Genomic DNA, 21,136 nt, shown 5'->3' with positions numbered 1-21,136 from the left:
TTTTATGTGCTGCTATCTTATTAATACTCACCCTACAACACTTTATCTTCCAGAATCAAAGAAGACTGCTCATCCAGAACAAGAAGGAACTAATGACTAGAGTATCGTTTGTAGCTACAGTTTATCACTTCAAATTTTTGTTACATAGATAAACAGAAACTAGTCCCTATGTGGCAAAACAAATGCTGAGGTCAAAGGAATACTCTATTTTGCTCTAACTATAAGCACATCCAGTACTGCAGTCCTAGCTGTCCTTCAAGTCTCTTCTCAAATATATGATTTCATCATCACAGAGCAATAACAGAGAATATTAAGATTATTTTATCAAGTTCAGCTTATGATTAGCTGTGCATCTGATTCCGCATTATCTCTATTAGTGTTACAATAATGCAACTTAGAAGTAACCCTGACCTTGTATTACTAAAACCTTGTAAAGCTTGCTGAACTCTCACAGCAATCCATTGGGATACACAACACAGTATATAAGAATACACTTTCAACACTCAGCTGCACAGAAACAAGTACTGCATGATAAATATACCAACTAGCACCCATTGCAATATATGCTTAATGAGAAGATTGTCTCTTGCAAAATGTTAGGAACCATCAACACATAAAATGCTCACACAATGACTAGTGTATGATGTCACTAAGGTGACTAGTGTAACTGGCTGTCTTTGATTATAGGATGTTTTAATATGTTACTTCTATTACTTCTGCTATGTTCTCTGTAGTAAATCTGGTTGGTTCACATAATAGATGTGTATGTGGCATTCTTCCTTCCCTGTTTGGTCTACTAGACTGCCTCTTACTAGTGTGCAAACTGCAGTGGACATAAGACCTTTACTTTATAAAGATTTTAGAGGAAGAGGCATCCTACATGTAAAACCAGAAAATAAATTATAGAAAGACCCTAGGTGGACAAATAAAGATCATGAAGGGATTGTTTTGATTTATCACTTAGATGCATAAATTCATACAGGTTTGCTGAAAAGTTTCAGATTTCTTTTCCATAATTTTTTGTTAATTACAGGAATAATACTTGATTATTATCTTGCCCAAAGTGTTCTCCCTAATACCTCACTTAAAATCTCAGTTTAAAACCTGAAATTGTATTGATATGATTGTAAATTTCACTGCGTGGTGAGAAAGGTATGAATTCTGGCTGAAGTACCGTTTCCTAAATATACTGAGAGACTTCCAGACCATGGCCCCCTGACATTAGAAAGCCAAATACGTTTTTCCAAATTCACACCATTTGTGAAATGGTAAAGGAAGAAAGCAGCAAGCTGTTTCACTCAAACCCTGCTAAAGGATGCCATTTCTGCATGCTTGTCCCAAGAAAGGGGGCCTATGTTCCAGATTTACACTGACGGTATAGGGGTTATCATGTCACCCTGAGTATTTTTGCAATTCATTAGACTTCTACACATGAAAGCATGATAAGCATGTGGCTGCTGCTTCTGATATGCAAACTTCATGGCACTTGGCTCTATCCAGCAACACTTGCTGAAGTCCAGCAAAATTAATCACACTTTTTAATGTTTATGAAAGCAATCACTCTTTGAGAAGCTCATATAGATGCCTCTCATTTTTTTTGTGACACAGCATGACCTGACACACGCTTTAGTTTAGGTTTAATAATCTCAAAAACGTTATCAAATTAAGTACCTTATCCATTTAAACATTAACATATTTATCATCAGTGAATAATGATTCCTTCAAAGCTAAGGACTCCTCAAGGAGGCCTCATACTCATGAGAAGGTCACTGTAAGCACCCTTTCTAAACAAGCAGGCCAGGGAGTACAGAGTGCTACTAACACAATGTTTTCCCCAATCTTACTGGATCCCTCATTGTAACTCTCCTACTAGAAGGACCCTGGGTACTCGCATTATTTTTTTTCCAGTGCTCTTTCACCATTCCTGCCCTCTTTCTTCATATAGTCGTCTGTTCTCACTCTTCTGCTGATGTCTGTCTCCATCTCTTTTTTTCCATGTACTATTCCCTTGAAAAATTACTTTCTTGACTCCTAATGGTTCTTTTTTCTCCTTCTCTCTCCCCCCACAAAGCTGATGAGAAATCCCTGAGGAGGAACTGAAATTAATGGTAATATATCTGGAGAGCAGAAAAGAGAATATTATGAAATTAAAAAAAAATAAAATACTCAGCAGAGAGCCTGAGTTCAGGCTCTGGTGTGACAAAAGGGAAGGATAAAGAGTCTTCCTAGCATTGTGACACAATCTCTACCAGGTCCTTTAAATTCAAGAGAGAAATCTGGGAACATATCTGCTCTCCCTGAAGGAGATTGGCCCTTTGAAGTAGCAAAAGTGAAACAAAAAATTTTCCTCTGTCTACCGAACAAACAAACATCTGCATCATATTAAGAAAATTATTCAACTAGGCATACACTGAAACAGACTCCTACCACCAATTTATATTTCACAACATATAAACAAATATGTTGTTTTTCAAGTGAATAATAATCAGCAGTTATTCCTAGAAATTATATATTCATTGTTTTGTTAGGTTATGCTGAGCACTGGAAACAGCAGTGGTGAGGCTGCTTCCTGCTGATACTCAAAACGCACTTAATAAGGGTAAGCTAATCATCATCCAAAATACAGACTATATGTAAGGCCAATCAAGAATCTGAATTACAGAGATTATAGATGGTTCACTGGAGTCTAAACATAAACTGATTCTAGGGTTTACTGGCTAGATTGCTACCCCATGTGATTACATATGTGTGAAACTGACTTGCAGTGACCCTAAGAAAAACAGCAAGAAAAACATGACTTTGGGGGCTGAACGCTCACAGCTAGAAACAGAGAAACTGTTATGTGTTTTACTCCTACTGTATTCATGGAAACAGGGCTGTGGGTCTGTTTTTTGTTAGTAATAAAACAAACAACTGCTTTAAAAAATACCCAACTCTTCTTAGTTTCTCATGGTAACATTATGGAAGATCCTGAAAACTCCTCAAGTCAAAAAGGAGTAACACTATGCAACAATATTTCAGGATAAATTGTGCCATTTATTTAGCAGCACTTTTCCTGCACGTATCCTTCATGCAGGATGGTACTTAAGTTTTGCTTTATGACAGTCTACCGTGTCACTTTTGCAGTCTACAGTAGAAGTTTATAAATTTAGAAAATAAAATTTTGTCTAATTCTATCTGTCGGTACATATCAAATTAAAGAATAGCTTTGCTTTCTATCTAGGTGGAAAGATGCAGCAGTCATTCATTCACACAGACTAGTTAAAAAAGCGCACCATTAACTAGGAAAAACAAAGGCAGAATTACAACTTCTCTCTATTTTCATGAGTAATATAGAGCCTTTTACTGGTGAGAGAGACAGAATTCAGACTTACTGTGCATTTGTTTGGCTTCTCTCCTGAGTGGACTCTCATGTGAATCAGCAGTTTATAACGGGCATTAAACGGCTTGTGCCTTCGTGGGCACCCTGCCCAGAAGCAAGTGAAGTCCTCTCCCTTCCTCTGGTCTATATGGATCTTCTCTATGTGCCGCACAAGTTCCTCTTGCTGGTCATACAGTGCACCGCAGTCAACCCAGCAACAGCCATGCTTGCCATGGAAATCGTCTAGCTCACCGTCTTCGTCAAGCAGGGAGCCTGGGGCAGAAGGAGGCATGGGCAGTGGGTGAATGCGACTGGGGAGGCTGTGCGGGAGCCGGTGCTGGTGAGCATGGTATGGTGGGGGTGGTCCTTGTGGAGGAAGCGGGGGCAGCAGGGGTGGAGGAGGCATGTCCACTGTACGGCCTGAGAAGTCATCCAGCCGTCCATTTTTCAGGACGCCCACCACCTGGTTGTCCATGGGTGGCACACCCTGGTGGATCAACATGTTACTTGTGGCAGCCATCTGCAAGCTGGCTTGCTCCAGCTGCTGCATCCGCTGGTAGTCGCCAGCTCCGTTCTCAACATAGCCTGGGAAGGTGACGTTGCCATTAGCCATGAGAAGGCCTTTCTGGGCAGTTGGAATAGAGCAATTTGCGGGTATACAGCCTCCTCTCACTCCCAGAAAATGTCCATAGACCTCAGGCTGTGGGGAGACGTTCGCTGGTGATGTCCTAGAGCTGTTGATGTAGGCCATCAGAGAGGTGGGGGACGTACAGATGATTGTATTGAAGTCGATCCCAATGCCATCCGACAGAGGAGACAGAGAGAGTGCTCTCTTTTTGGAGTGGGCTGATTGAGACCGGGCTGAGGAATGGCAAGGACTAGAGTAAGGAGAATGCTTATTTTCCACACCATATAAGTAGGACGGTAACGAGTTAGAGATGCAGTTACTGGACGCAGATGTTCCAGGTGAAAAATTTAGTAAGTCCCCCAGCTCACTGCCATTTTGTAAACCTTCGTCAGGAGGAACAGAAGGAAGTGTCCTGTACGCATGTGACCACTCTTGCTTAACACTCAAAGTGGACTGACTTTCTGACAAGCTTAACGTTGTAGAGGCCAGAGACTCACGTGACAAGAGCGACCTGGAATAAAGGCACAATAAAGTAATTAAGCAGTTAGACAATGCAGCAGTGGTTCTTCTATCTTCACACACACGTAAGATTAAAGAAAGGCTACAGGTGAGAAAGTTTGCCCTAATTTTGGGTACTCAACTTTAGCATTCTCAATTAATGTACCAGCAGGCATATACAGGCAATACATACGTAACAAGGTCACTTAGGAAACCAACTTTAAAACGCCAAGATTTTGAAGAAAAGTTGCAGCAAAGGTTCATAATACTTCACTGCAGAAAACAATGCAAATTTTTTCATCAACTGGTGTAAATACATGTGGGCTTCTGAAGCCGAAGCACTATGCTCCTGCCTTGTATGAAACTCATATTGATTTCAGTTCACTATTATTTTTGCTGGCAAAGAACAGAAAGAAAACTGATTAATAAAGAATAAATATTTAACCTGAATGACTTTGCTAATTGTAATGCATACAAATAGTATTCTCTACAGAAATAGCTCAAGTTTATAAATACAGATAATATCTAACTTTACAAAACAAACAAAATAAATGAATAATGTAGAAGAACTGGTTGAAGGGGTTTATTTAGTTTTGATTTGATGATGTAGCTGCCTCCAAGTCAGCAATCAAAATTTTTGATGAAAGTGTAATCTTGCTGTTTTCATTGTTTTTTCACAGAAATATTATGAAACGTGTTTACGCTGCAAATGTCCTACGGGTAGCTTAAAAAAAGAACTCATAAGCTCTTAACAATATTGTTTTCTACAGAAGGGTATAAAAAGGAAATACAGGGACATCAGGGTCCCTGATTCATGGCTGCAAATGCTGGGTAAAGGCCAAGTGGATTTATGTTGCTACAAACTTAAAAAATGTAAAAGAGAAAGTATGCATCATAAAGAAAACTAATAAAAACAAATCTCATCTCTTTCTTGATACAGACACAGTTATAGCAAGCACCTTCAAGGAGGCACTTCCACCTATTTTACTTGTTTTTTTGTTTTTAATAGGGAAGCAAATTTTGATGTCTACTCAGGGAAAGCAATACTGCAGTTGCTTCTGAGTTCTGCAAGATTTTCTTATAGACACTGCTACAGGAAACATGGATCCATGGGACAGATCTGTTAAGGCTCATAGTTGCATCATATGTCTGCACCACAGCCCTGCTGCAGAGACTGCAGCTTCAGTGGAGATATATGAAACTACTTAATTTAAGAAATGGTGGTAGGCTAAAACTGGGGATCTGAATCCTATTTAAAACAACATCAGTCAACCCAAGAGGGCGAGAACAGATCCTAAAAATGGCTCTGCAGATATTTCCAGTTAATATGGCAATATTTACCAAATTTCCATGATTTTGCTTGGCAAATCAACTTTTCACCTCTGAGATCTATGGATTATCTTTCAGTTAGATCAGTGACGTTGAAAGAATATATGAAAACACTAAGTCATTCAGGCGAGAGAAATGTATATAGCTTTCCACACTAAGTTCTAGCCACAGAGATTAAAGCTGCAAAATCAGTGTGTCTTTGTTATCTTATTCTGCCCACCACATGAGCACTCCCTCAGTGATGAGGATTTTTTCCTACTTGTTAATATTACAGCATCTTCAAGCACTTGAGAGTCAACCAACGTGAAGTAAGAAAAGTCGGTTTGCAGTGACTTTAGTTTAAGGGCTGAATCGTGCTGCAGGAACACAGCCCAGTCATTGCTGAAGAGCTGGAGGAGAGGAACTGGTGCTCAGGGCACTGTGGCTGTCTCCTCAGCATTTTTTTGTCTAGAGGGGAAGTTTGGCACAGGCTTAGGGAGAGACGTCTGCAGGTGCTATGTCTGCGCACTGAGATAGCTCACAAACAGCAAAAACATAGCTTTAAATATCACCCAGCCTTGCTGTGGTGACCTATGGGATAGATGGGTAAATGGTCTTTTGTTCAAGATGATACTTGCTTTGTAATGGATGGCTGATTTGCTGTATCAGAACAAGAAACATCCTGTTCAGATTGAATGTCAGTATAGGGTACTGTTATGGAGGTGATGTTACCCCATTGGGGTTTAAATGGGACCTTGAAAACACAGCACTGAAGAAATGCACAATTAACACGCTGACTACAATTTGCACTGAGAGAAATAAGAAAAATGGGATTGCTATATCAGGTCAATCTTGTGTAAGATTTAGATCTAAAGGGACAATTATTTCTGAAAAAAATTGATTCAGGCTGTTGGGTCTGTTATCAGTGAGCTTTCTTAAAGCATAGTTCATTATTGGGCAGTTAAATCATGTTAGTATGCTGTAATTCCAAATACAATCTTCAACAGAGCAAGAAGAGTAAGTAAGGTTTGATTTTTCCATGCCAGGCTATATGTATGTATATCTGGAAAATATAAATAGGGTTCTTTTTACCAGTTTGATTATTTAAAATTTCATTTTCTCTTTTATAAGTAGGGAAAAAACCCCCATGCATCAATATAACAAGTCTATTTTTGTAATGTCAGGAATTTTAATCAGATGCATAGTAGGACCAGTGTCATTCAAAAAGCTATTAATGCCTAACACAAAGGGACATACTCATCAGTGAAGCTGAAGAAAAACTGCATTTTAAAAGTCTCGTAACAGGACAAAAATAAAAAGTTGGCCCAGAATTTCAAGTATACAATAAGTAAGAGCCAGATAATCTGAAGAAGTTTGGTTCTCACTTAAGCCTCTAAATTCAAAAGTAACAAAGATTCCAGCTCCCAAAACAGCAACAAAAATTCTTTAAAACCCAGCCCCCATTGTGACTAAGTAGTTTTCTGGGGGAAAATAAATATACCTAATATGAAAATGAAGGGCCAGCTATACCACTGTGCCAGATCCTCAGATGGTATTAATCGGCACATCTGCTTACTGTAATCTAAACCAGCTTGAGTTTGGACCAGATCTTTTATGAACATTTACAAGAGATTCCTGCAATTACTTGCTTTTCTCCCTCTGTGTACAGAGGCTACAGTGTCAAGTATAACCCAGAATCTTAAAGCAAAACATGGAAGAGTGAAAACTATGTTTTCTCATCTTTTTGCATGGTCTTCTGTTTTACTAGCCAAGAACCCTTTGCTCTTTCCTAGGTCCTTTGCTGACTTGCATCAAAGTAAATGGCAGTATTACATCTGGTTTCAAGCAGCATAACTGAATACTCCGAAAAAGTTTTTGGGAACTCTTAAAAAAGATGGGGAAGGTTTTACCCCTCATGGTCTATATACCAAAATCTGATGTTATCTGAGCAAAACTCCTATTTTGCCAACTTCTTTCTTTCTTCCATTAGTAAAAGTCAGGACAAGTCTGGTTTGGGTAAATTCAGCAAATAATCTGGTTTGGACTGAGCTGCCAGAGCACAGATCATGATGCCTGAGAGAAACAATCCAGAGAAGGCACTCAGCCCATAAAGGATTATGGAGTCAGCCTAGGCAACCAATTTAGGCATATGCAGTTTATTGCTGAAGCAATTGAAAAAAAAAAAAGTGTTTCAACAATCTGTGAATTAAAATCTGACTTAAAACTTGTTTTGCCCTATTAAATAGTCAATTTGAGGGCAAAATTGCTGAAATGGACATTCTTTGTGTTATAAACTGATTTTATAACATCTTCATTGATAAATCATTAAAAGAGACTCTAGGGACATTACAGCCTAATTCTGCCAGAGTTTCAACTTCAGTTCACCCTTAGTAAATGTTTCTTTAAAATAAAACCAAAAATGTATAACTCAGTACTGACATGGTACACCCAACCACACATTCAGATAAAAACAACAGTGTTTGGAACCATACAGGCACACCTAAAACTTATTAAGTACGTAAAAATTACTTTATGATGTTTTTATACAATCAGTTTTGTTTTGTCTCAAAGGCATGTCTCTGGATTTGTCATTTGTCATCATCTCATCAGTGAATGGTTTTCCCTGACATGTTTACATAGGAAGCATAATTAATTTTGTAAATTGTCCTGGGGGACTCAGTCTTCACAACTGAAGTAACAGAAATGTCACAAATTATCTTCTACTAGAGTAGAGCAAGGTTTTCTTCCAGTTACATAATACCAATTATAATTATTTCAAGAACGTTCCTTGGCTTGTAATAAAGTGATATAGTAAAATGTAAACTGTTTTGAGAATAAAGACTCTTATGGCCTTTTGTATATAAGAACAGTTACATTTCAACTCAGCAGGCAACTACTGCACGAGTCACATCTACAGAAGTGGGAATGTAGCTTCTGAAGTAACGCACCAGAATGTTTTCTCACTATATGTTTAACTAATATCCAGGGATGTGCTTAATGTATTTGTATGGACGTTGTCAAACAACTGTTTTCACTTTGTTCATGTTTGTTGACAATACTCATAGCCATAATCTCAAAAGTTATTTAAGCATTTAAAAATTAATTAACAAATATTTATCTGTGCTTTAGTGATATAAAAAGGCAACATTTGCAGGGAGAGGTCATAGATTTTATTAAACTACCCACCAGACCTAGGAAAATGGACAAGTTTTCAGGGACGCAAGTCTAACACAGATAAAGTTAACTGCTGGCTCAGTGCAGACTGGGAACAATCAATCTGATTAACTTAATTATGTAAACAATTTGAAAGCAAAGATATTTGATGAGGAGAGAGGAACTTTAGCAGAGCATTTAAGTTTATTTTGTCTGACATTAGTGTTACTTGACAGGCACCAACGTAACACTCTTAGCACTATGGTAAGCTTAAAACAGGTCACTGCCCCTGAAGATGTAACGTGGACTATTTCTGCTTTCATCCTCCGTAACACTTCCTGTCCTTAGTACAAAACTATAGTTAAGTGACTATAAAAATTTTTATCTAACAAAAAAGCCCTATCAAACATAGAAAATGTGTGGCCAAATTTCACCCATGATTTGAATGATCCAAACAGTATGATTACAGCTGATGCGAATTAAATTGTGTTGAATTAAATTTCCTGTGGCATAACAAAGCATCATTTAGGCCATTTTAACCATCAGAAAAGTTGCATTTAAATTACAGGAGAATTAAAATATCCTCTTGTTAAAGTACTGAATATCAAAAAGTAACTCAGGACCTTGTATCTGATGGAGAAGCGCTCAGGCTGGAAGCATCCATAGACCTCTGCAAGACGGGGCTGATCTGGTTGCATGCTATTGAAACCTGATTAGCAGGAGGTGAAACAGGTCCCAACTGTTGAACCGTCATGGGATGGCTGGTGAATATGACATTGTTGCAGCTGCCTTTTCCAACAGACTTGCACTGGGGTCCATAACCAAGACCTCCTAAAAATAAACAAGGCAAGTTAGTATTCATCTCCCATGAACCCATGATGAGGCCACAGTACTCACATCCCTTTGCAAAGTAGGAAAGCTGACTGGAACCGAGTATCTTCTGATGAGGACAAAACAGGGGACCAATACAAGGATTTTGCAAACTTCTCCAAACCCAAAAAGCAATGTGCTAAAGGAGAATTAATAAACTATGCACGTTTAAAAAGTGTGCTGAAGTACATAAACTAAAGACCAGGCATCATGGATAAATATCAGAAAAAACACCACCACTGGAAGAGTACAGAGTGCAGCTGTCAGCTGAAGGACAGACAAGCCATAAGCACACCTTCCTCTGAAGGTGGGAAGAGAGAACCCAAGGAGGCTGCAGGAACACCACTGTGCCTTGAATCCTACCAAATCCCACAGCTCCAAGCCATTGCAAGCCCTTCCATCACTCCTACCACTAGCCATGCAAAAAGCAAGGGGACTGCAAGCACGCATACAAATTGCAACCCCTGCAGTAGGTCTGGTGTGGCAAAATGCACAGGCTGCATAGTTTCCCTGGCAGGAGGGAGTTACAGCTGGAACCCAGCATTCCTCAGAGGTCTGGGGAAAGGAATCTGAGCTGGATCAAGCAGAGAAGCATTCTGGACTTTCTTTAAAAGGCCACAATCTGCTCTCAGTCACTGTTGCCATGACTCAGACTGATGGCTATTACACACTAGCAAGAGATGATTACAGAGGTAGCTGGCAAATGGGACATATCTGCAAAATTCTGTGTACTTCATATTCTGATTTAGGTCACAGATGGTGGTTTACAAGATTCCCTTCATTAAAACACATCAATATGAAAAAGTTAAAATGTAGGCCATAATATGGAAGTTGTTGGATATCTAGCAAATTCTCATCACACCTGGAAATTAATAATTACATGATTCACATTTCTAGCTGCTTCCCTGTGTTCAGACTACTCTCCAAAGCAGGATAGCAACATCAGGACAAATAGTGAAAAGCACTTCAATTTAATCCATTTTCTAAATTAAACCTACTTCTGATTTGGTTGTACAACTCACATACTAGTTTTACTCGAGGATGTTCAAATGGGTTGCGAACTTCACAAAGAAGTACATTAAGGTATTTATGGCCCTCATAATCATAGGAAGAAAATCCAAATCCTTCATTCTCCTCCAGATCAAACAGGATTATCTTAAAAATTTGCAATTCACACTAGAAATTTCAAATTATAGCTTTTATTAAAAAAAAAAAAAGAGATAATATAGATATGTTTATTCCTCTTCCAGAGGTCTGTGCCTTCTTTTCAAATTATTCTTCTCTTTGACTAATTAGTAATAACTCACATATATGTGAGAAAGACATACATGATTCTCAGTCCACTGCAATCCTAAGTGGTTTGTAAATTCATATACAGATGTTACAAGTTGATTGCATGATCCACCACCAAAGTGTACTCCTTAGGCTGAAATATGGCAGCCCTTTAAGAAAAGCAACTTACTCATTGCTACTACTTTGAAACATAAGTGAAACACAGCATCTGGCTGAAAACTCAAGGGTAAGGAAAGAAGAAAACTTTTAATAACCCATCCTGAAATTTAGCTAGAAGGACTGGAAATTTCTGAGGATAAACATGTAAGAATTCCTTGTACTGCACTCAACTCCATTGTGGATACCAGAAAAACAGCTTTTAAGCTTTGTAGGATTACTGTCTGCTCTCACTAAAGGTGTCCAATTAAATCAAAAGAATAAGAGAAGGCATTTTATTTTCTTTCCTGTGAAGCAGTTTGTTTTTTTAACTTACTAAACCTGAATCACTGTGCTAGTCAGCAGTTGCTTTTATGTTGCAGAGTGCTAAAATGGAACCAGCCAGCAAAAATTAGGCAAAAAGTGTAAGTTGCCTTGGTAAGAATATGAATGCTACTCCTCTTAGCAAAAGGCTGGTTGGGGTGAAGTTAAAAATTTACATGACGCATTCACATTGTATAAAATACATAATACTACATCATATGTCTGTATGTATGTGTATATTACGTATGTTCAGTCAGCTATTTTTTAGAAAAACGTCTTTAGTATGTAAAACTAAAGGCTTTGTTCACCAAAGGATATAAAAGACAGGGAAGCATGCTGTAATAACATATGAAATCCAACTGGTTTTGACACTGAAACATAGTTGCAAGGCTTGTAGACCCTGTATATACTGACTACTTAATAAGATGTAAACCTAATATTTAGCATTGAGAAAAGCAGCTCTACCACAAACATGTACCAAATATATACTGATACTTCCTGGGATGACACCATAATGCCCTTTACTCATAAGCCACTTTCAACAGATTTCAGAGGTAACAATAACATCTATTTTATCATATTCAGGAAATCAAGGGCTGTGCACTTGTAAGATTTTCATTTAGGGACAGGCCATACGTCAGTTCACATAACAATCTGCAACCATACTGTGAAATTGCTATTTATACATGATTAAACCTGAGCTGCTTGGAACTTGTATGTCAGAAAAAAAAATAATCCCAAAAGCAAAAGCAGAAAAGGGAGTAGTGTCAAACCAGTTAAATACACAATATTGCACCCTTAATGTATCCTGGTTTCCCTTTCAGTTATAGGGTCTGCTCTTATTATCTGTGCATAAACAGCATCTCAGTGATGCTGAGAACAGCTAAGAGAATTTGTTGTGTAAGGATAAGGACGAAGGCCAAAGATGGTCTAATCACTGGTCACTGAAAGGAAAAAATGAGAAAAGGAGTACTTTGGAGAGATTGTATTACTGGGATGACAGACAAAAGTAATGCAAGACTCTTGTCCTGATAAATATTTGCCTGGGCATTTCTCTGATACAGAAGTGGAAGGAAAAGGTTTTGTTCTTTATAATCATTGATAAACATTTGCTGTTATGGGAAAAATGACAATTCTTCCCCTTAAAAGGCTGTGGGTGAAGGGAGACAGATTATCAGAAATAATCTATCATCAGCTCCCACCATTGAAAGAGGTTGCAAAGTGAAAGACTACTGCTACGAAAAGCAAAGTCATAAGATTTTATCCACTGTTTCATACAGGTGTAAATGTGCCAGAAGACCATCATTAATACCTCATCTGTGCCCAGCAGGTCACTGAACAGTATTAACTTGATCTGAATCAGGCGTGAGCATGCAACCACAAGTCTGTTGAGCTAAGTCAGAGCACAAGATAGGAAACTTATGCTGACTTTGAGATAGCTGCATGCGTACAGACCACATCTGATCTAGCATAAAGTTAAATGGGTGCAACATGGACATCTGACCTGGCATGAGCCTGCTGCTAAAAGGCAAGCTATCAGAAAGTGTGTTCAAAAGCACTGAATAAATGTGAACTGACAGAATGACTACGTCCCACATCAGCATTTGGCATCATATACCTACAGTGCAAGAGGAGCACTCAGTCTAGGTTTCCTGTACCAATGACCCAAAGCCTGAAAATTTCAGACAGTGAAAGGACAAAGGCAATTCCTTAATGTCTTGAATCCACATCAGCTGAGATAAATGGGAACCTCTTTGGAGGACATCATTAGGTTTTGAGTGAGGCTGTAGATTCTAAGAAAAATACGTGGACCTAATATTTTAAATGAGCAAGAGAAGCAACTTCCTTCCTTATACACTAGGATATAAATCAGGAGATAGTCCAATAAAGGCAACAATAGTTGAGGAGGTGGAATCAGTCCTGAGCTGGCTCACAGGAAGATCTATGTTTAATTAGCATGTCATTTATTCCAAATAGACATATTACACATAATCAAAACTGCCTCTTATCAATAGCTAACAGTAATAGTTAACAAGTACAAACAGTGAAAATGTTTTATGGAAATATTTTAATCCATTCACTTCCTCATTCGTTAGCTTGCCTATTTTCCCTGTTTATTCTCTATAGTTGGTTAATAGCTAAGCTTCACTCATCCTTGACATGCAAAAATATTTTACTACAAACTTCTGAAGAACATTCAAAGAATACAGAAAAACACAACTACTTGAATTTAGGTACACTGAATTTCAGATGAGATTCTCTTAATTTATATCACTCTCGTACTTTTTTGGAGGCAGAGTCCAATATGAAATTATTTCCACTTAAACACATTTTCTTTTATCAGGTATGGATTGAAAACCAACCAATGCCTTTGTCTACTTCTCCAAGTCAGGAGTAGTAACTTGTTAATTCTGCCAACTAACTTGGGTTATAAAATGGAACTACTTCACCAAACCTTTGAAATTGTAAACTATGCTTCCCATGTATAGATAATGCAACAAAAACATATAACAGCAAAACCAGTTTTAATTGTTTGGTGTTCTGAAATGCACAACATACCAAAAACACCAGATAAAATTCAATCATCTCTTGGATCAATAAATTCTGCAATAACTGAATTAATCAGTATGAAAGAAAGCTATTAAATTTAACTGAAAATCTGTCCTGTTGTTACTGTTAGAATAACAGCTAGAAATAAAAGAATTGCAACAAAAGAGCAAAAGGTAATGTCCCTAAGGGATCTTCTGTCCATTAATGTACAGCAATTAAGAGCTTTGGAAACAGTCGGTTTTAATGTTTCCCTTGTAATTGGCTTCCAGTCTTGTTTGCATGGATTCCATAATCACCAAAACAGGGAGAAAAGGGCACACCCAAAAAAAGCATATTTTAAGACAATAAATACTAAAGAGGACAGAGACCAAGGCAGTAATTAAGACTGCATCAATGTATTTTTCATGTAGGTTAGACATAAGTCACCAAGGCTTTTTCAAAACAAATTTGGTCTTTTTCCACAACATGGTGAATCTGCTGGAGGTTGCAGTCCCCAGCTGCCACGTACATCTTTGCTGTGTGTCACTGTAACTGTGGGGTTGTTGGCACCCTAGTTGGAGGGGCTTCGCAGCAGCTGCTGACTGAACAAACTCAAAGGTTTGCTGGGGAGACTTGTTTCCAGGTGGGAACTTTCCCAATCCCTCTCTCCTTGGGGCTGCCAAACCTTTCAGGCTTCCCCTCAACCAATTTTATAATGACTTATTATTAATGACTATTAGAGAGCTAGCACTTGTCTCTTTGTCCTTAAACACGATGGCCACTCTTCTATTGTTTCTACAGCCAGCTAAGAGGCACTACTGCATGCCAGCTATGTAGAAAGAGACACCAGCTGCGGGGCAGTGGGTATCAGGCTCCTTGAAACCCTCTTTAAGCGTGTTAAACTGGAGCTTCAAAGAGGAAAAAACTAAAGACAGAACGGGGGGAGATTGCCACTTGCCTCTATTAGCATAGTATTGGCCCAAATCTTTGTCTATTTGGGAATCTGGGCTTCTTCACAGTGGTATCATCCTCTGAGCCCAAGTCTTTTTTGGGACACCTGAGGCTTGTAGGTGAACTACACAAAAATTCAGTCAAAACTACATTTGGTATGAGCAATTTTTGTATGGCTTGCAATCTGGAATTTTTCAGGGTACAAGTAGATTACTAAACTATGGCTCAAGTAAACTACTGAATTTAGTTTACTAAACTAAATTATGATTCTTATCGCAAGTCCTATGAAATATAGTATTTTCTCAACTACACTACACCACACAGACACTACATGTAAGTTGAAACAGTGATTCTTGGCCTTTATTTTCTTAAAATATAAATTTTTTTAAAATCAAGGCTTTATAGTTAGAGAGAGAATTCTGAAACTGAGATCCTAAAACCTCCCCAGTTTAACCTCATGGGTATGATCTTAGCTCATGATTTTCTTAACACTTACAATTAGCAATGCCTTGTTAGTAAGAAATTTCCTGCAAAGCCTCTGGCAGTGTCCACTCTGAACAATGAGTTAGACACACCATTAATCTGACTAGTATTGGCAATTCCCATGTTCTTAACTGTTTGCAGAGACTTAATCTTTACAATCAAGGAAAATAATCTGGAGGAAATCTGCTTTGAATCTCAGAAAGGCAGTTTCTTCACTATCAGAGCGCACTTGGTAAATTAGCTTGCACTAATTTCCAATGCTCTTTGCCATTCATTGTATGAAGTAATCAAGCATGTACTTTCAGCAACTCTACTGTGAGACAAAAGAGAGTGACAAAGCACAATGAAAAACAATGTCTCTCTTCAAGTGGAACCAAGGTAAAAAATTATCCAGAACTGACTGGTGAAAACAATACCTCACAGGTGATTAACTTAGCTGGTTTAAAGCAGACAGCAATGAGATCACCTACGTCTATGGAACACTTTAACCACTAAATTTAAACAAATGAAAACAGTAGTCTTGTAATGACTAAACTAAGAATATATTATGAAATGGTCTGGTTCAGGAAACTTCCAGGAGAAAACGCACACTGTAAAACAAAGATTTTCAGTTAGATTTGCAGACATTTATAATATCTCATAATAATTTTGAATCAGTTTTATTTATATCAGGGAGGCCTCCCACTTATTAAAAAGCTATTTTGAAAGCTACTTTGTATTCTTATTTTGCATAAAAAGTAAGAAGTTATCAGTTAACTACTGCACAGATCAGTAAATGTTTAACTGAACTAAAATATAAAAGTTTTAGCTGCCATGGGTAACTCCTTATTTATTATCAGTGACATTAGATGACTTCTGCTTTTGTCCTTGTTAGGACAATATACAGTATGTGCTCTTCTATTGCAGGAAACTTACAGCTTTACATCTTTAGTTTACGCTACCTCTTCTCTATAGCATTACTTACTCATACCAGCTTCTGGTAAGTTTCTACCTAGAGCCTGACCATTTAGTTTGTATTTCTGAAAAATAAATATATTGTGCAAGCCTCATATTTTTCTCAAATAACTGGTATGAATCAAGAGAAACTCTACTAATAGTGTATTATATTACTCTACTGGTATACTAATCTAATGGTGAATAATATCAGGTGAAAAAAACCCGAGTTTCATGTTTTAAATTTCAGCATTGGCCAGGTCCTTAAAACACCATTACAATAGAGACAGAGAGAAAATTATTATAATCAAAATAGAAATATACAAATATGTGAAAGAACAAAAGAGAACTGTATTGGAATTAGAGATAATACCTTCCAGTTCCAGTGCCATTGGGAAATTAATGTTTGAATCTAACCTAAACGAACACAGAGCATACACCTGTATATGTGTGGGAGCACGGACTGTCATTTCAACTGACTTGCCAGTGGCATTACTTGAGGGGCAAACCAAAAAATAATATTGTTAAAACTTCGTCATACATTATGAATGTTAGAACTCAAATGAAATCTATAGGGAAACACTTTGCCCATTAAACAGTGTTGCACTCAACTGCAAAGTAAGTAGACTGATTCCAGCAGTGTTGTTGGAATACTTATTTGCTGATACCACCTGACTGCAATGCAGAACAGCCAACTATGGAGGGGCAATAAGAAAACACTTTAGAAAAATAATTCTTTGGGCTGTGTAACACTTCATCTCCCACAACAACATCTAGCAGTGTTCAACCTTCATTGCACATTTGTGCTTTTCTTCACATTAGAAATACATACTTAGCGTTTTTTCCAGTAATTCCTTAAGTTTTTTTCTTCAATTTTAATTAAAAGATGCTCAGGTCAGATAATTTCTACTATCTTGATATCCTTAGTGGTTTAGAAAATACCTTTTCTAAAGTAGGAGCTTTCTAAAGTAGGAGCTTTGGTATTTGGAACCATGGGCACATGCGGATCCATTACTGAAAGGACTTTTTCGGTCCATGTACGGAAGCAAAGCAGCATAGCAACATACCACCCCCTGTTCACATGGTAATTTCTGATTTCTTGCTGTGTTCATTGGACTACTATCTAACACAGAGACAGCCTGCCTTGTGCACACCTTATACTTACTTCCCCTGTCAGCCTAGTTGCATGGGCAGTGAGTAATGTTGGGAAGAAAGAAGCAGACCCCTTCCTTTGTCCAAGCCCCAGGCAAAGGGAAGATCTTTTGTCTCCTTTACCCACTTTGACACATGGATGCTAGTTCTGTCCAGCAGAGCACCAAGAGTAAGGGGACATATTCTCAACAGGTTTATGCTGCCTTAGCTCCAATGATCTATGACAACTTCCCCCTAGTAAAGCCTGCGAAGAGCTGTGCAGGAGTCCTGAGCAGAGAACAGAAGAGCAAGGAGGTTGCTTTCTACCTCCAGCATGGGCCAGGTCTCAGTCTTTGCACTGTAACACATCAGTGCCAGACTGCATTGCATGTCATGATCCAGCAGGAGACATCTGTTCAGCAAAAAATCATGCAATAAAGGCTTTGTTGAATGTTAAACTGTAATAATCCCATGTGAGGCTCTCTTTCTGAATCTTTACAGATAACCCAAGGTATTAGACCACTGCTTCTCAAAAAAGCATCGTTCCTCCTTTAAGAGACTGAAATGCAGAAGCAGGAGAAAAGAAGAATAAACACCAACCTGTTGAACAGTGATACTAATTGAGAACAGGTGATAAAAGTTAACATGGACTAAAGGGTAATTTTTAAAACTGCATTGTCCCTGAGTTTCTGAGCAGTACAAACAAACAATTTTCTTTTTTTCCTTGCACTAAAACCAAGATATTGTTTAATGTTGTTTCTCCTAAAAGATAATATGAGAACATCATCCTAGTTGTCAGTTTAACCAAACAGAAATAACAAGCATACAGCCCACATAACGTATGTATTCTAAGAGGCTTTATACTCAGTTAATTAGTTTAACTATTGCTTTCATGGTTCATTTAAAAGTTTCATGCTTCATTAAATATCAATATATTTTATCACCTCAAAAAACTTTTCAGTAAAAATACAATTCTCTTTTCAAGTGATAATCTTGTTAACTGATATATACATTTCAAGCATGTCTATCAGACACTATCAGAGTCTGAATTGCTACAGTAGCAGTATCTCAAAGCATTATGCAAATCTTATTCCACACACAATGGAAAGATTTTTTTTGCCTGAAACAAAAGTACTTTGTCAAGAAAAAGAAAACGTTTTTGAAACATGTTATTTTCATCATTAAAAAAGTTCCTCCACTGATCTCTGGTTGTTCTACCTTCACAGCTGAAACATACCTTGGATTCAGTAGTTGTGACTGTTTTGTCAAAAATCCTTAAGTTCAGAAAGTCAGAAAGTCATGTCCTTAAGGAAGCATAAAGATCAATGAAACTAATAGTTGCAAAGATACAGAGGCCAAAAGCCAAGTGCAACTCATAAAAAGAAACTCCTGTGGTTAAGAGAACATTTTTTTTTCTACTATAAAGGTTTACTTACTTAGGCAGAGTATGCATTTTCTCAATTCAGGATATAAGATTACCTCAGAGCAGTTTAGAAGAACAGTTTCCAGACTGAGAAATTACTTCTTAAAAGTCCACCTGCATGATTACGACAAATTCTCTGGAAATTTCTACTATTATCTTCATATACAATCTTGTTCTATGAAATATATGGTCAGTAAGGTGCATTGCAATAATACAATGACAGCGGTTCTTATTATTTAAACTGACTTTTAGAGGAGGCCACTATCAGCATCCTTCATGTTACAGCCTATTTAGATTCCTTAAAAGCTGAAATGTTATTACATCATGGTCCAAACAAAACCTTCCACTTGTCTTTCCAGTCTTATCTCTTCAAGTCAATGAGAGGCAAACCCTGGGAAAATTATACAAACAGCCACAAGTATTTAAAATCTGTATTGTCACTACATGCTTCCACTCCTCTCAAAGCTTTAGAAATTTTTCTTTCAATTTTATTCTTTCATTAGCCCAAGGCATGCTAATTAATCGGAATTTCCCAGGTCTTTTGTTGTTGTGACCAAAAAGGAAAGACCAAAAAAAAACCTCATTCCATCTTGTTAAAGTGAGTCCATCTACCTTCCACAAAGCCAGGGTAATAAGAGGGAGGATTAAGGCCACTTGAATGGCTTAGGCCCCATAAAGACAACTCCATCTCCTGCCCTTAGCCGTCATCCTTGCCAAAATTGATTTACGGAGAATGACATCTTAACCACAGCTATTACTTTGTGAAGAGGAGGCTGTTGTGTTGGCAGGGTTTGGCATCCAAAGTTGGCTACTGAGTAAGGTCTGATGTGAAGACACAGGAAACCACACTGGCATACCAACGCAATGGTGCGTGTGCCTGTCTGCAAGGGCCGTCTGAAGGGTGGAAAGAAGTGTTCATGGACAAAGGCATAAAAAGGTAAACGTATGCGTGTGCTGCTGAGCTGAAGCACCTTTGTTAAAGGGTGGAAACCCACACAAATGTCCTGATGGAGACAAATCTTTTTAGGAAGCTGGTCATCCCAACTATGTATCTCTCCTCCATACCTCTAAAAAAATCAAGTGATACCCATCCTTACATTAGTTTGACAGAGAGAACGTGCTGAATAGGTAAGAGTAAAATGTTCAAAACTGATCATGTAATTTTTGAGGACTTCAACCTTTTGACTTTCAGTGAAGTTAAACTGCCAAGTACATAAGTAATTTTTACAAACAGAACCTGGCCTTATGAGCTGTTTGGGTATTTTTTCAAACTTTTGTCATATGCAGGTGTTCATGTGCTCTTCTTCATACAATTTGTTGTGTGTTTCTTTAGTATTCTGGAGTGATTTTCATTAAATTGCAGGGATTCGATTCCATGAAGTTAATGTGAATAGGATATAAACCAGCACTTCTTACAGTCAGCTGTGGTTGTTATTTCACTATTACTGAAATCCACACCCTATTCTACAGTTTGTAAAACTTTATGTTAAAAAACATGCTTGCTTTTGAAGTACTTCTGATGTGCAGTGCATGCTAAAGATGCAAAACAAAGCCCATTCCACTTCCAAAAGACTCCAGAACACTAAACTACACCAACAGAGAAGAGTTAAAGTGCTTATAATTGAAGAAAAAACAATAAAGAGAATAATGGTTATAGTATTTTTCCTTTTACATGACTAGCTCCTCTTCTTCATGCAACATTGAAGAATCAACTCTGCACAGGCAGGCTGAATGAAGAAAGAGTGTGGACTTGCAGTCTGGATTTGGGAGAGTTTTCAATGCCTAAATGTAGTAGGTTGACCTTGGCCGGCTGACAGATGCCCACCCAGCCAGTCTCTCACTCCCCCCTTTCAATAGCATACGGGAAGAAAATAAGATGGAAAAGCTCCCGGGTCAAGATAAGGACAGTTTAATAAGAAAAGCAAAAGCTGCGTGCAGAGACAAAGCAAAATAAGGAATGTATTCACTACTTCCCATCAGCAGGCAGGTGTCCAGCCACTTCCTAGGCAGCAGGGCCTCAGTACGTGTAGCAATTGCTCAGAAAGACAAATGCCAACAACACAAATGTCCCTGCATCCTCCACTTTTCCCTCAGCTCTTATTGGTGAGCATGACAT

The 21,136-nt window shown here is 38.0% G+C and overlaps 1 protein-coding gene across 1 annotated transcript in view; it reads right to left on the bottom strand.

The window, feature by feature from the left end:
* Positions 1-21,136, bottom strand: part of GLIS3 (GLIS family zinc finger 3) — a 175,834-nt gene that overhangs the window by 126,559 nt on the left and 28,139 nt on the right. The window contains exons 2-3 of the mRNA XM_010582766.1: positions 9,572-9,779; positions 3,375-4,500 (exon numbers count right to left, since the gene is read on the bottom strand). Of these exons, the coding sequence (XP_010581068.1) occupies positions 3,375-4,500; positions 9,572-9,779 (1,334 nt within the window). The remainder of the gene's footprint in view (positions 1-3,374; positions 4,501-9,571; positions 9,780-21,136) is intronic.

The sequence above is a fragment of the Haliaeetus leucocephalus genome, unplaced genomic scaffold (assembly GCF_000737465.1).
Source record: "Haliaeetus leucocephalus isolate CR32 unplaced genomic scaffold, Haliaeetus_leucocephalus-4.0 Scaffold849, whole genome shotgun sequence".
Taxonomy (NCBI): Eukaryota; Metazoa; Chordata; class Aves; order Accipitriformes; family Accipitridae; genus Haliaeetus; species Haliaeetus leucocephalus.
The sequence above is the reverse complement of the archived record's forward strand: the minus strand, read 5'-3'. Positions and strand labels throughout refer to the sequence as shown.